At 38.3% G+C, this 17,438-nt stretch overlaps 1 protein-coding gene across 1 annotated transcript; it reads left to right on the top strand.

Annotated features, from left to right (window-relative positions):
• Positions 1 to 15,674: 15,674 nt before the first annotated feature.
• On the top strand, positions 15,675 to 16,406 carry LOC139733895 (uncharacterized). The gene has a single exon (XM_071644701.1). It carries the CDS (start codon positions 15,675 to 15,677, stop codon positions 16,404 to 16,406), a length of 732 nt encoding a protein of 243 aa, XP_071500802.1.
• Positions 16,407 to 17,438: the final 1,032 nt, after the last annotated feature.

Genomic DNA, 17,438 nt, shown 5'->3' with positions numbered 1-17,438 from the left:
GTAGTTGTGTGTATTTAATTAATGGAGCTGTTCTGAGCAACAATCTCGTTGAAAGATTTGTTTCCTTTTTTCTTCTTCTTCTTTTCTACAGAGAAAGGGGGGGGGGGAGTAGACATAGCGAATCAAGGAATATTTGAGCCAAAAAAAATTACCAGTAAACTTTTGCAACATGTAGAGATTTTCCTCTTTTTGTTCCCGCCGAACGAGTTCGAGCAGGGGACTATGAAACGGGCTCCGTACGTGTGTGTGTCCGTGTGTCCGTGTGTCCGTCCGTGTGTGCGTCCGTGTGTGATCAAAATCTTCAATTTGCTACTTCTGTCATTTATGAGCCAATTTTTATTCTGTTTGCTTTATATGATAGCACTACATGGGAGCTTTGAAACTGCGATACAGAATTTCAGTCGTGACCTTTGACCTTGACCTTTGACCTATATTGTACATTTTGCTACAAAATGCTACTCCTTCGCCATTTCTAACCCGATTTCGATTCCGTTTGCTTTATGTGATGGCACTAGGTGAGGGCTTCAAAATTTCTACACAGAATTTTGACCTTTGACTTCTTTGACCTTTGACCTTGATTTTTGACCCATATAGTACATTGGCTACAAAATGCTACTCCTTCGCCATTTCTAACCCGATTTCGATTCTGTTTGCTTTATGTGATGGCACTAGGTGAGGGCTTCAAAACTTCTACACAGAATTTTGACCTTTGACTTCTTTGACCTTTGACCTTGATTTTTGACCCATATAGTACATTGACTACAAAATGCTACTCCTTCGCCATTTCTAACCCGATTTCGATTCTGTTTGCTTTATGTGATGGCACTAGGTGAGGGCTTCAAAACTTCTACACAGAATTTTGTCCTTTGACTTCTTTGACCTTTGACCTCGATTTTTGACCTGCATTGTACATTTTGTTACAAAATGCTACTCCTTCACCATTTCTTACCCGATTTCGATTCTGTTTGCTTTATGTGATGGCACTAGGTGAGGGCTTCAAAACTTGTACACAGAATTTTGACCTTTGACTTCTTTGACCTTTGACCTTAATTTTTGACCTACATTTTGTTGTACATTTTGCTACAAAATGCTACTCCTTCGCCATTTCTAACCCGATTTCGATTCCGTTTGCTTCATGTGATGGCACTAGGTGAGCACTTCAAAACTTCTACACAGAATGTTGACCTTTGACTTCTTTGACCTTTGACCTTGATTTTTTACCTATATTGTACATTTTGCTACAAAATGCTACTTCCGGCGGGGACATATATTACGCACCGCGTAATTTCTGCTTTTCCTTGTTTGTGAGTGTGTTTGTATGTGTGTGTGTGTGTGTGTGTGTGTGTGTGTGTTTGTAGATGTTTTGCTCTCTTCTAACTCTTCAAAGAAATGAGTAGGATCTCCGTGGTATGTAGGATGGCATTTCAGTTTCCTAACTCTGAAATGTGTTATGCTGCACATGATGCGAGTTCATGTTTCTGTTAATGGAGGTTTGACTGGCTGTTTTTCCGTTTCCTCAATCATTAAAGTTGAGGAGGCAGCCGTGTTATTTTCTCAAATAGAAAAAAAGCCTTTGAAGGCGCTTGAACGGCAGTCAGTTAATTTTCGAGTCTGTCTTTCTGTCTCTTCATCGAAATAAGTACTAAGCTATTACTCTCAAATTGTGGAATGTACATGTATTGTAATATGCGTGAGTGAAACTCTGTTTCTGTGTTCAGATGTGTGTCTGTATTTCTATCTCTTCAGTGATTTTAGTAGGGGTCCAGTTTAGCTTACAAGTCTACTGTTTGCCTATATATCAATGAGTATACAATGTACTGACAAAGCAAAGATTGTCCAACTATGACTTTCACTATACACAGCCCAGTCGCTGTGAAATCACTTTTTTTTTCCAGCTACTGGGCTGTGTATACAATGTAGTTAGTCCAACTATAGCTATACAATGTACGTGTACCAGTCTGATTCTGATAAACCTTGAAATTGTATTCAATATTACGGTAAAAGTGAGTTCACTTCGAATACAGTGGGTGGTCAAGGAAACTATTGTGACCGCGGGTTTACGGGTAATCCCACGTCCTCTATCATAGCTAGATTGAGTATTGTACGTATCCTTACGGACCTTCGCCGTGACTTGCAAATTAGGGGTTTTATCTGTCATTTCTGCAGTAGGTCCTACTTTATTTTTACGCAGGCCTGCTTTAATCATGGCTGGAAAGTGGAAACCCATTAGTGTCAATTATTTAATGTGCACCTAGATGTATTGTGCCCACATAATGCAAACACTCCTACACATAATGTAACACACACAAACACGCTCACACACATTATTTTACAGACAAGTATAACACGCTATACAGATACACTCATGGAATAACGAATTAAACACTCAAACCACATACATACTGAGTATACATGACATATACATCGGACTTCATTGATGTTGACGCCCCGGGTTGACGCATATTACAAGCTGACAATTAAATGTTGATTGATTCAGGCTGAGTGCCAATAACATACTTAATAGCAGGATTGGCACCAACTTGCCTACTTTGTACTCATCTCATCATCGGTGGTTAAATGTTTAGTCATGATCACTGCTCGAGTGATCGCCATGGAAACAAAGTTCCTCTAAAATTATTTTTATATTCTGCATTTTTCTGTGTTTTCATATAATACATGATAATGGGTGGTTTGTTTGTTCCTTCATTCCTGTTATGCAGGTCTCGTAATTGCAATAAAAATCATTATGAAGCTCAAGTCTATAAGATTGAGGAAATAAAGTGGGGAATCCCCATCTCGACCACGCTCAAAATGCAGAAAAGGAACATTCATTTTGTCATCAGCCTCCAAGATTATAATAAATGCAATTCACCAATAGGCCTATGGTTAATTTGTTCTTCGTTTATTTGATTCTGGAGTATTTCTTGGTTTTCATCACTTGGACGGATAATTTCTGCAGCTTACACGCAATGCAAGGCAGAACGAAATCAGATTTTAAATCAGAGAAGAAAAAACAGGAGACAAAGCAACACTTCATTAAGATGATCGTAATTTACATAACTTTTTAGTATGTTATCACAATTAGGCCTATAATTGATTCTCTGTCGTAATTATCATTTTCAGGGAAATTATCCCATGTTTATATGCGAATTCAATTAACGCAAAAATACTAATGGAACTCATCGTTGAGGTTTGACGAAAATTTGATATTCAGTTCAAAAGTTATATATCTTGTTGCTATTGTTGTTGTTATTGTTGTTGTCGTTGTTGTTGCAAATATCAGGTTATAATCGTGTGTGCCGTCATCGCTGGATAAGAGACGACACCAAGTTGTGATGTCACAATGGGAGGATGATAGCAAAGAAGAGTGAAGAGATTTCCACATGTTCACATTTCCAACACAATGAAAAAGTACATTCACTAACTCCTTCTGAAGGAAGAGTCAATAACATGAAGAGGGTATATGAGTATTTAAAAAAGAAACACATTTTTGAAATTATTTTGTGTGTTTTTTATTATTACTGCAAGTATTTTGATATCATCCTTCAGGGTCGGCGGAACCGGGGAATTACGTAGAAAAAAACCTTGAAGTGTTAGCGAGGTAAGGCCTTTGTTTTTGCGCTGAAGACTTTTTTTTTTTTGCTTGTTAGCTGATGGAACCCGGAAGTGGCACCAGAAGTCTGAAGTAGGCCCCTCCCCCTCCCCCCCCCCCCCCCCCACTTTTGAAAACGTGGCGCCGGCCATGTCCTTAGCTCACCTCAGCCAAGGGCTCAAGTAACCTTTGCTATCATTCATCGTTAGTTGTGTGAGGCATCGCCCATCGTTCGTCGTCCGTCGTGTGTAAATTGTTTACATTGTCAGTTTCTTCTTGAAAGTATCACGACAGAGTTTCACCAAACACGACACGTATAGCATCAGTAGAGTACCAGGCAGGTTGGGGGGAGGGGGACCAAATTGGACCCCAACTTTTCACATTGTCAGTTTCTTCTTGAAACTTTGCAGCTATCATTCCTAGAGTCACTGAAATCGTAATTTCTTCAAAACTGCTGCACATCCTTATAGGGACCTGTGCATTAAAAGCCCCAAACCTAAGAGTTGTTAAAAACTCTTCTTCTCTTGAACCAGAAACTTAGTTCTTTGAGTAAGTATATGCTTGGTAGTTTCAACTTTGTTCATGGCGAATCCACGCCCCCCCCCCCCCTTCCTCAGCCGGTAAATTTGGGGCCGCTAACCCTTTCAGTTTGATCTTCTTTTGAAAACGCATTATCAAATTTTCTCCGAACTTGGCAGGTATCATCGCCAGTGTGATAAAAATGTGCAAATGGATCCTATGCTTCCTGCAGATCTCAAAATCCCCTCCCAAGTTTGCTATAAGTTCTCTACCAATAATGTGTGAAAAGTGAACTTGCTTTGCTCGGGTAAGCGCGGGACCGCCTGACCTCTTGTTTATTGACTTATATATTCATCTACTTTTTTGTGTGTTTGGTTGTGTGTGTGTGTGTGTGTGTGTGTGTGTGTGTGTGTGTGTGTGTGTGTGTGTTTGTCAGGGGGGGGGAGTACGCATTTTTCACTGTTTAATTGAATTGAAAGGAAATAAGGTCGTTGCCTCTCGTTCTGAAAAGGGATTCTGTTGTGCAACTTATATGACGTTTAGTGTGTTCAAATCTTACGAAGATTTCATCGTTGTGGCGAACATACCAATGGCGTTCAGTGCAGAAGTATATGGAGAATGATAAGATATCACAAATGATATTGCAGAACTCCTTTTTTTTTATACTACCATGAATATATAAGTATGTATGTATGACGGGATTGTATTATGTATGATATATATATACATTCAGATAGAATTAATTGAAATGGTATAAATTTTCTTTGAGACCCCAGGAAGTGCACGTTGTGTAAATAGATCGTACCGATGAACTGAGAATAGTAATCTTACGTGGATCTTGCCGCTGAAATAAACTTGTTTCAGCTCAATTATTGGTAGAGCCGCTACCCCGCAAACTGAAAGTGATAGGTTCAATATAGGCTTGTTGGGTTTCCGTCTTTTTCACTTCGATCTATAGTATACGAGACAAAGGGACAAACAAAATAAAAAATACAAAGAGGAAGAAAGTATGATTTGTCACTGTCTGTAATCCATGAATGTCAATTTTCGATGGGACTAGACAGATAAGCACAGCATACAACTTGGCGCATTTCACCTCGCTTTATTTAGTGATAACGTGGAGTGAATCCGCCGATGTTCCTCGGCAATAATTCACAGCTCAATGACACCCGACACTATGTAACTATTCATTTTGATGGTTATCACAAGGACTCTCGCAGGTATAATGCAAAATCAAACAAGCCCATAGCCATGTACAGGCTGGCAAGCCGAGGACATGTTTCCCAGGCCTGCAACCATTAGTGCAAAACAGGTTGACGGTCATTATTTACTGCCGCTATACCGCACGTCAGAGTTGACAAGTCATATTTGCTGCAGAACCGAGCAGGCTCCGTGAAGCGATTTAGGGAGAATCGCTTGCCGACAAACTGACAAGCCATAAAAAGTACTGAGTACACCAAATTAACAGCATACATTGTCACTTTCTTTGCCGTAGTGACTGCATCAAAGGTCCGTCACTGAATTAATAACAATGGCAGCAGCGGGTATCAACGTAAAGGGATGTGATGGGGGCATAACAGTTTCTACATCTTGACACGCCTGTCTTTGTTTATTTCATCAAAACTTTCCTGTCCAGAATGGTTTCCTCTGGCTCTCTGGTTTTCTCTCTGACCACATTGGCTTTGTCCCCTATCTAGTTTATAGTTGAAGTTCTTATTTTTATGCTCTTTAATCAAAGTAATTGATCAGAAAGCTTGGATGGCACACGTAGTATACTGTACCACTAATGATTATAACAAAATTGATGAAATATAAACCAAAGTGCACGAAAAGAATTTGGCTCTGGCATGCCTATTGTTTGTGAGAGATCGTATCATCAAAGACCTCTTGCAGTCTCCGGCAAGATGACTAAGATTTAATGATGAAGTATGCCACTCGTATAATGTATGTATGAGGAACATTGCATGATAATAATTACTTTATTAAAGGCATTATTTACCATTTGTACATGACAAAAAAAAAACCCAGCTTAAGTGCTTCAAAATAGGTCTAGTATGTGATTTAGGGATAGAAACAACCAATGTAAAAGCGTTAATCAGTATGACCAATGTCGTGAGTATTGGTAAATATATACAAAATGTGAACAATAGTTCTAATAAAGTTGTCTCCAGAATAAACCGTTTACAGTTATGGTTTAATGAGAAAAATAGTGATATCTCCTTTTATTTTAGGCTTTATTGCAATATATTTCTATGTAGAATGTTAACTGGTACACACATATCCGTCAAATGTTATCACTCAAGCATTTTTAAAATCCCTACTCTCAATGGTAAACAATATCTTTAAGTAGACACACGACCTTAGAGAAACAATTTGGTTTGTGTCATATATCACATCCCATCTGTATGTCTACATTATCCCATACGTCAGTGTGTATATATATATATATGTATAGTGAAAACTTTGAGCATTATTATTTGTTTCTGGTTAGTTTTCCCTTTCTTTGTTTCAATATATATATATATATCATATAAGTGAAATATGTCTGATTACGTTAGCACTTAGTCATTTTGTGTGACCATCTGGCTCTGAAAAACGAAAAGAAAGGAACTAAGACTATTAGGTACAAGAGTTTCATATCAGTGACTCCCTAAATGTCTATAAACGAAGATGCAATCTCTCGTTTTTAGTGTCTTCCTGAATTCGTAATGATCTATCGGTACGCTGAAAATAGTGCACTGACTGTGACAACCCAGGTATGGTATGTATGTCATTTCAACTCCATTGCTATTGACACTCTTCACAAACATGCTCCTTGACATTTAAAAAGACAAGACAAAACAAAACAAAATAAAACAAAACAAAAACCTGTCCGCATCAGGACTGACACTATTAAGTCGTACTCAACAAAGATAGGAAATGCGAGTCCGGAGAAACATGGAAAGGCAGGGGAGGGACTATAACAGGTTCTAAATTCATCGTCGGTGTATTTGGCACACCATCGGAAAGTGCTGGCTTTGATTCGATCTGCAAACCAGCCATACTACGAGGACTTGGTTGATGATTTCATTCAAATTCAATTCAAAATTCATTTCATATTTTTAACAGAACACAAATTAAAATGGTATTTAAATGTGATGACGAAACAATGAATCATTTGTCAAAGCAAGTAAAGAAAATGGCCGCATTTTTAATACTAAAAACAACAAGCAGTTTTAAATGGAAGTTTAATTTGGGACAAACCTCAGCTGATGACGTAATTAATGCTATTGGATGCATATCGAGGAATAAAGATACCGGTCTGGACCAAATACTGGCAAGCATTATCATAGAGTCTATTGATGTCACAGTTGAACCTTTGACTTTGAGTTTGTCATTAAACACTGTTACTATTCCTAAAACATGGAACAGGGCACGTGTAACTTTATGATACACAAAAGTGGCGACATATTCAACCCATCAAATCATAGACCTATCGATCTCATCAATGTTGTCTAAATATGAAACATTGCTTTTTATTAATTCTATATTTGTCTCTGTCAAATTGACGTAACTCAACCCACATTAACGCCATTTCGGCCTTGAACACTCCACTTTAATTGCGCCCTGCATGGTATCTGACAAAATGAAATGTGTAAACAACTTGATGAAGAAAACGTTGTTATTATATTACATTGGATGTGGAAAGGAGGTTCGGTTTAATACCCATTTGCCGTCATTATTGAGAAATTTTTCGGTTTTGACACTCAAAAGATTGGTTAAATATTTCATAAAACAGAGATCAATTTTCTGTAAAAAGTAACTTGTCACCATGTCGGACGAATAAAAGCGGAGTGCTACAGGTAAATTCTAGGTCGCTGTTATTCATCCGAGATCATCCCACTAGACCGATACCCACGAGTCATACAGCCCACGAGTTCGGCGTTGAAAACAGGTCCATGAGTCATATAGATCACGAGTCATACAGCCCATGAGTTTGACACTAGGCAAATAACGCCCATGAGTTCAACACTCGGTAAAAACAGCCCACGAGTTCGACAGATACAACACGGGGCTTAATGTGTTGGTCTCGTGGGCCTTGTTGGCTTAGTGTAGAAGTTATGGGCTGTATGACTTGTGAGCTGTATGACTCGTGGGCTGTATGACTCGTGGGTGTCGGTCTCGTGACGTGCACCCATTCATCCTGGCACCGAACGGTTTGCACAAATCTAATAACAAGTGTTCCTAATAACGTGAACAAGCAGATGTTCGTGTTTATATTTCGCTACAAAGGATTCGTCTCGCTTTAGAAATAGAAACAAATTGTCGTGATGACCTCCTGTCACTTTTTAAATGCTTCTCAAACGAGGAATTATTGCTAAACGTAAGTGAATGTATAAACTTTCTACTAATAGGATCTAAAAGAAATCTGCATACATTTAAAAAAAAGTTCGCTTTGCAATTCAAAAACCACCCCTCAAGAGAGTTTCGGAATGTACAACTCTTGGGATCATCGCCTAACCCTGACGGAATCCCACGAATTGAATATGTTAAAGGCACTCAATCGTGGCGAGTGGTTTGTGCGGCACGGAGAAGAACGCAACACGCTGCCTCCCCCATTCTGTATCAAATGTAGTGACCCCGAATGAGAATAGCGCTGGCTCAATGGGTCAGCGAACAAAACGCTAGGCTACAAGAGAGCTCTCTGTGCTAATCTCCTAACCCAAAATGGCTGTCCGAGCGAGCCACCCACGGGAGCTTCCGAATGGACGCACACTCTCAGTGCGCATGCGCATGAAGAGAGGCCAATCAAAAGAGCCACGCGGCTTCTGGCCTCTCTCCTCCAATCATCGCAGCTCGCGGTGACAATATTTGTGTATGATTCGTACACACACGCACACACACACACACACACACACGTCTTCTGGCCTCTCTCCTCCAATCACCACAGCTCGCGGTGACAATGTTTGTGTATGATGCGTACACACACACACGTGTCTCAGTGGCAGCATTGTCCCACACGTTTATGGATATAGCACCGAGTCTGGCATTGCGCAATTGCATGCACAAACTTCGGTCGTTCGGAGTTTACGTACCATTAGGGATGGCGATCGGCTGCCTTTAATAAAAGCAAAACTCTCAAAGTTTTCCATTTAACAAGCGTATAAGATTTTTTTTTAAAGTAATTATTGATAACAAAATATACCCTTCTGTTTTTATCATACAAAACCTTCATACAACCCAATTTGGATTACTCTTGCACAATTCAAATGATGGATTACACGGGTCACCTAAATCGAATGCAAATAATTCAAATTAGATGTCTAGACTGGTCACTTGGTGCTGTTACCCGTTTCACCAGGGAAGCACTTCTTCTGTTTATAGAGGTTGATCGACTCAAGGAAAGAAGACGAAAATAAGCCTTAAAATCTTTTTATTTAAATCGTTGTATATTTGGTCTTTTTCCCAATCATCTATGTCTTCTATTGTTAAATTCAGGTCATTTGATAAAGGCACTTAACGATACTCACGTAGTCGAATGTTGTGATGCCAAAATCACATTGTGTGTACGTAACAGTGAGTCCATTTTATCTTGCATGTAAAACTTTCAATAATCTCCCTCACCATTAGGAATCATCAGTGACGTCAAGAGTTTAACAAAGGAATAGCGCTGAAAACTGAAGTCCCTTCAATTCGTCTAGATTGTATTAACCGATTCAATCTTTAACTTCCATTCATGTTATGTTTGTAGGTATAGTGCATTTTATTTTCCTATCTACCCTTCTCTCTTTTCTTTTATCCCATTTTTCCGCAAGTCACTTCTCCGCCCTCAACTTTTATGTTTTGTATAAAATGGCTGCAGCAAATTAAGCTATATCAAATAGATGCAGCCCTTCCGTATTATTCATTGTATCGCGGATATACTTTGTTAAACATTGTAAATCAATAGAACTATAATTATGTGATGCAACCGATTGTCAAAGTGCCCTACATCGACGTAAATGAGCACCGAATTACTCACTTCTTCAGTAGTAGCCATGATAGAAGTCATGAGCATGCACACCCGGGGCAGGATTCTGCCCAGGTATGCGTATGTATGCCCATTACTTTTTTCTTTTTCTTTTTCTTTTGCTGTTGTTGTAAACATGGCTACTACTAAAGCACTTATTCTTGCCTATTTACGTCGATGTAGGGCAATTTGTCAATCAGTCGCAATTAAATCAACTCGAAGCAAGAATGTCATTTATCATCTGAATAAGTTATGTCCTTTTTGAATGTTTCCATGGTGAAGTAAATAGGGAAGAGAGGTTGCGGTAACGCCATCAGTACGAAGACATAATATACTTGGTAAGCAACGTGTGTATACCACCAACAACTATGTGTGAAGGCCTGCATGTACAATAATTGTGATGCATTAACTAATGAAATCTAATCATTTTACAAATCAAATCAATTCCGAAGGTTTTATACACACTTCTCACTCCCCCCCCCCTCTCTCTCTCTCTCTCTCACGCACACACACACTTTTGAATTTACGAACTTTACTTCATTTTCGAATTTACGAGGAGGATAACGAATGTTTAATCATTTTCGGATGAAAGAAGCTCCGAAAATACAGGCTCTATTTCATTTTCACATCATTGAACCTTCGGAAGAAGGAATCTTCGGAATATCGAACCTTCGAAATAACGGATCCGGTACAGGGAATTTGTGTGTATCGCAATATTAAAGTGATAGTATAGTATTGGTTGAGGTGAGAATTCAGCTTTTAACTCTTTGCGAGATACTTAGAAACCACTTCATGTAATTCCAAAAAAAAAAAGCTCACAATTCTAAGAGGAATTCAAAGGTTTGTTTTTTTTTGTAAAAAAAAAAAGAAGTTGAAATGCCTGGAATATCCAAAAAAAAAAAAAAATAAATAAAGCAATCGTAAAAAAATGGGTTCCACCTTTTATTAGGATTGTTTTGTTTTGGATATCTCAGTCATTTCAAAATCAATTTTCATCAAATAAACGTCGAATTTCATATTTTTCATATTTCATAAGAAGTTTCTCATTATCTGAAAAATAAAGTAATCATTCAAAACAAGTTGGAAAACTTAAACCCCATCTCAACAAAAAAACTGTACCATCCCTTTAAACGAACCCTATTTCAGTTTCGGATTATCTGTAACGAACATACCGTATTTCATGTTTGCAGATGAACGAACCCTCGGAATAACGAACATCAGGCATCTAACCAGCTTTCAAAACGCGGAGTCTGATTTTCTTTGGGCTGTCAGTGGAAAACTTATACGGTCACCATCATACATATTGGGACAGCAATTCGGGTTTCACAGTTCTGTTGAGTGTAATGTTATTAATAACATATACATATGTATATATATCATATACATTATATATATATACATGATGATGATGATGATGAAGTCTTGTATAGCGCCGGTATCCGCCAAGTCAGGCGCTCATGGCGCTTGCTCCAAAATGAATACATAATTCAGCTTAAATTTCATGGGTGCACCGCTTGTGATATGACAGTTAAAATAAAAAGACATAGTTCCAGGAAGTAGTTGTCTCCAAATGTGTAAACATACATTTTTACACATTGGCTAGTTTTTCAATTTGAAGAGATGGGTCTTGAGGGCTGTTTTAAAAGATTCTGTGGTAAGAGCTCTGCGGATAGACTGTGGAAGGCCATTCCATATCTTTGCAGCAGCCACGCGGAATGAACGAGCTCCCCAAGAGTTGTGTGCTCTGTGTTCCACCAGCAGGTACTTGTCTGCAGAACGTATATATATATATATATATATATATATATATATAACATATATATATATATATATAACATATATATATATATATATATATATATATATATATAACATATATATATATATATATATATATATATATATATAACATATATATATATATATATATATATATATAGCAAAAACTCCTTCCTTGTTTCAATATATAATATGTATATAATATATATATATTTATTCATTTATATATATGCATATAGATTTATACAGTGTATATATATATATATATGTACAGTATGAATGTAGATATACCTACATATACATTCATACATATTTCCATCACACGGTGTTTGAGACACAGTCACATCGATGGTGCTATAAATGACGTATTACAAGTCATTAAGTACCTGGCATTCAACAGTACCATCGAGAGAAAAATAAAACAAACGTTACTTGGGGGAAAAAAAAAGAAGCTTAGATAACATTTAATCGCATGTTGTTTCAAAGGATGACGTCTTTTGTCAATTCTGTAATTTTTATTTCTGTCTTCTTTTGTGACTGTCAGTACCATGTCTATTCCCATCGGTGATTGTAATTGTGCATTTTAGGGGACACTGCTGAACCTGCTTTCGTTGCGGCATGGTTAGAATCATTATCTTTATGCATTGCTGTTTGCAACTCCACGCTGTAGGGCCTACCTTTGGTGACTTTGATGACCCTATTTTTCCTTTCATGTAAAACATGGAGAAAATGTTTATATCACGGCAATTGCTGATAGATCGTAACAGGGAAACGATCACACACACACACACACACACACACACACACGTGAGATGCCCGGTACACGTTTGCCGATAAAATCTCATCATGCCCTTGACAACAAACGCACGAGTCGCAAAGGCAATGATCGGATGTGAGAGTCAATTAACTCTACTTCAGGAGCGAGTGAGCGGCATGCACCTGTCATTTATCCGTGACGTTATTCTCTTCTTCTGCACCTCTGTTTTGCATATGAATGGATTTTTGTTGTTGTTGTAGTAGGGGTTTTCATGTTTGCATCGAAAAATTAGGCTTCAAGCGGACGTGCTTTCATGAAAATCTCATCAGTTTACCTGCGATACGACTGGTGTATCATTTATGCTGGTATCTGAGTGATTCCATAAAAGCTACCATCAGAATCCCTTTGATATCATATCAATAACTTCCACACACTATACTACTGTAACTATAGTTCTTGCTTTACTTTCATGAATATGTATCGAAACCAATACTAGTACATATTCGACAATATTTCGCTGCTGGTAGGGACCTGCATGCGCATTTCATTACGTGGCACCGCACTGTGCAGGGCGTCTCTTGCTTTCAGAAGGTTCTACGAGATTCTGCGAGGTTCTGCTTTTAAACAGCCATGGCCGCCTTTGACACGCAGTTTTTGATTTTCCACGGATTGATGACTGTACTTTCGGGCGTTGGAATCATCATCAATCTACTGACGCTTTTGGCAATCTGTGGCATTCGTGCTCTCAGAAAAAGGCAAAATTTACTGACTTTCAATTTGGCTCTCTCCGACTGCACTGCGTCTCTCGTGCTACTTCTCAATTCTGTATTCGAATGGATCGAACTTCAAAATAGAATCGTAAGATCACTAAACCGCTCCTGATTTTTCTGTATTTTTTTTCATACTCATTAAATTCTAAAATTCTGATGATACTGATTGATATCTACTTTTGTCATGGTCAATATTATCATTATTATTTGAAAATTGCTTAATTCTGGTTATCAATATGATTATCATGTTTTGTATGATGCATTCATGAACGGGTCATGATCGTGGGAAATATCAATGCAAATCTAACTTTATTTTCTCCACAATGTCAAAAATATTTGGCTTGATGGAATGGCGTAGGGATTCGATTGATTCACGTCTTTTGTCTGTCTGGGTGTCGTCTTTTCATCATTATGTTATTAATTTGGAATCCCAGGCTATCAAAGGAATAAAGAATAAGTAGTATCAATGTGTAAAGAGAATAAAATGACATATTTAAATGACAGTGGAACGCGATAGCACATTCCTCTTGTTCCTAGAATCGAATCTGTTCCTATTAGCACATTCCTAGAACACGTAGAATCGAAACTGTTCCGATTAGAAAATTCAGAGAATCGGAACTGTTCCAAATTTAAACTTTTCCTCCATCTTTGTAGTGTAAAGGGACTTAGTGATCCAAAAATGGAAAACATAATTTCAGCACACACACACACACACACACACACACAACAACAACAACAACAGCAGCAGCAGCAACAGCAAAAACAATAACACCACCACCAACCAACAGTTTCAACTATACAATTGCCGTCCTGCCGTATAGTTTTAAAAAAAAATCCACACGCTGTCGCTAAGACACTGAGGGTTTAGATATTCTGATGTTTAAAGGCGTCAGAAGGGCGTGAATTTCACAAAGACTGGTAAGGATTGAACATAATATCGCAAAGAGAGTTATTCTTCCAGATTTTACCTAGATTAACGAGACGACATTTTGCCAAAAATTTAGGAACTTTTTTGGCTAAATTTTCAAGACGAATAGAAACAAGTTAGATTTTTATTTTCTTCAGTATTCATGAACTATCTTCTACATTATAATTTTTTACTGAAGTCAGAAAAGGGTTTTCAATTTGAAAAAGGAATGGTTATCTGATTATTGAATCTCACTATTACGTAAAGTTCTCCATCTCAACTACCCGCAATTCCTCCTCACACACACATTCAAGCCTATGTACAAACAAATAAGTAAGAACACACAACCCTAGTAAAAAATACAATGAATATTCTACAGTTTGGTCTTTCGACACAAGCAATCTTCTTGTTCTTGCATAATATTAACAAGAGCATACATTTTTGACAAAGGGTGTATAATAGCAAAAGCATGTCATCAGGATGTAATAAGCGGAAAAAGACCGCTCTACTATGTGAAACAATTTCCCTTGTGTTCAGTTATTGCTTATGCCCTGTATAAGTATGAACTTCACGTGAAGATATTTCCCTTTCAATTTCGGGCTTGCAAATATGTTTTTTGTGTTGTTTTGTTTTGTTTTGTTTGCTTGTTTGTTTGTTTGTTTGTTTGTTTGTTTGTTTGTTTTTGCACGCGCTTAGAGGGACCGAATACTTACTTAAAGTATATACTCTCGGGATTGATAATTGTTGATTTACAGGTTGAGTCCATCAACTTTCTAGTATCCCATACAGACGGTGACTTATCTTCCAAGATTCACATTAGCCATTGCTGTAAATAACTTATTGATATCAAGGAATAAAGGAATATTACTTTTAACTGAAAGTATGTTTTCCACCAGATAATCTGTGAATGTAGTTCATTTCTCCACACCTGAATTACGGTAATATCGTCTTGTGCAAAAAAAGCTCGCAAGTTTCCTATTATTCAGAAATGTGTTAGACCCTATTCGAATCATTAATCAGTCATATTTTCAGACAAAAATAGGCCTAGTACAGTTTGTTTGCATTTGATCAAACCATTTGCAACTTAAAATACTAACGCTCCGGGAGGGAGGGGGGGGGGGGGGGAATCACCCGCTCCAAAACCTAGCTTCCCCTTCCCCCTCCTCCCCGTTCTCTCGCTAGCTGTTGTCTGGCCTTGACATCTCTGTTTACTGTACATTTTTTGTGTTCATTTTGCTTTATATTTCTGTGAAATATGTTTTGTATCAAATATGAATATGAACTACATTAACAATTGAAACTGAATTTTCCATTTTCAGTTGAGAATATGCGTGCAAGCCTCCTTCACGGTCGCGCTGTTTATGTCGGTGTTGAGTACACTCGGTATCGCCGTCCAACGCCTGATCGTGCTTCGCCTCGATCCGTTCGGCAGTCGACAGCTCATCACGGCCGGTCGGACAATCGCAGCCTGCTCCATCGCCTGGCTTACCGTTACAGCAGTCTTCTTTTCCCTCTACTTAAACTCCGACATCAAGTTGGCGTGGAAACTCCAAGGCTTGATTGTGCCAGTGTGTATCTTATCGAGCGTGGTCATCACCGGTGTGTGTTACGCCTTGATCTACAAAGTGGTGTCCTTGTCTTCGCAAACGGCAGTGCTCTCTGATTCTGTCCTGTCACAGAGGATGAAGAGGAACCAACGTATCCTGGTAACCTTTGGGATTGTGGTCTGTTCCACCTTCGTCTGCTGGTTTACAATGTGTGCGGTGCTGATCACGGAATACTTTGGTGAATCTCTGGGGATTCACGATAAGTTGTGGTTCTCGGCCACAGGGGACGTTGGTTTCCTCCTGGTCAGTCTGAACGGCATCCTCAACCCTCTCATTTACTGGCTGCGACTGGTGGACTTCCGCCACCAGCTATTGAGATTCTGTGGTGGACGAACCGAGATGACCTCAGACAGTCGGCTCGTTACGCTCTCCACGAAGGGCAGCATCGGGGCTTCGATTAGGTCTGAAACCATCAAAGGTGATGGTGACATGAGAGGAAGAGAAAGCGGGACGACTAATCCTGCATTGGAGTCAAACAACATTTGAGCTTTAGCAGATGTACATGTACATTGCAAAAGTGTATAAGGTTTATTGAAATAATTGAGAAATGAGTAGTTTACTTTACAACTGCAATTTGTAAAATCTACAGTGTAGTCAACTTTTGAAAGCTTATGAAATTGATGGAGATTGAATTGTAACAATAATTTCTTGTTGGGCCATTTCGAAGGGTCGCTATATTTTTTTTTTTTTTTTTGCGTTTAAGATGAAAACAAAATTATTCCCAGGTTTGGAAGACGTATTTACAAAGTCTTCTGTAATAAAGCCTAAATTGTCTCAACTCCTTGTCGCCTGTTTCACTACATCATTGAAGACGTCGAACAGAAATTATTTTAATGTATAGTTTGTCCTTGCTTGGCACCTCGTAAAGAAAGAATGTGACGTCATTCAAACCATATGCTACCGTTTTAGATTAATTAAAAACATCTTTCTCTTCTCCAATCAAGGGAAGTAATCTACCAAGATATTATTTTCCCTTTCAGTTGAGCGCATGAGTATAATGAGCGATAGATAGTAGCGCATGTAATTCTTTTCCTATATAATTGCAGTTTTATCATCCTTTGCGTTCTTACGTTGTTGTTTTTTCTTTTATTTACCTTTGATTGTATATTGTATCGGAAGTTATAGCACGAAACGAAAGATGAGATCTAAGGAGACATTCCTCTCATTTCCTATACAGCAGCTTGTCGTTTAACACGATTTGCTGTTCACGGTTTCCATGCCAAGGAACAAAAACATATTTGATATAATTTCCTTGAGACTATCGATACCCTCAAGTCGATGTAGAGGAAGAAGTCACGTGAACTATTTCGACTGTATTACACTGTATTGGGCAAGAAAGATGCAAACACTGATGATGAACTGAGATATTTGGCAAGGCATTGTGTACTCGATCTCGGATGCATCAGCGGTCAACATGGTCAAGTAGTAATAATAGTCTATTAATACTTGCAAGTTCTTTTTAAAATACCTCTATAATGTCATCTTTATCTTATGAAAAATAGGGCCTATATGCGTGAC

This window comes from Diadema antillarum, unplaced genomic scaffold (genome assembly GCF_040938485.1).
Source record: "Diadema antillarum isolate AM-2024a unplaced genomic scaffold, OU_Dant_1.0 seq00000502_RagTag, whole genome shotgun sequence".
NCBI classification, from domain to species: domain Eukaryota; kingdom Metazoa; phylum Echinodermata; class Echinoidea; order Diadematoida; family Diadematidae; genus Diadema; species Diadema antillarum.
The sequence above is the reverse complement of the archived record's forward strand: the minus strand, read 5'-3'. Positions and strand labels throughout refer to the sequence as shown.

What these genes read in the sequence shown, in the direction of transcription:
- LOC139733895 (XM_071644701.1), top strand. Translation starts at nt 15,675, where the DNA reads ATGTCGGTGTTGAGTACACTCGGTATCGCCGTCCAACGCCTGATCGTG.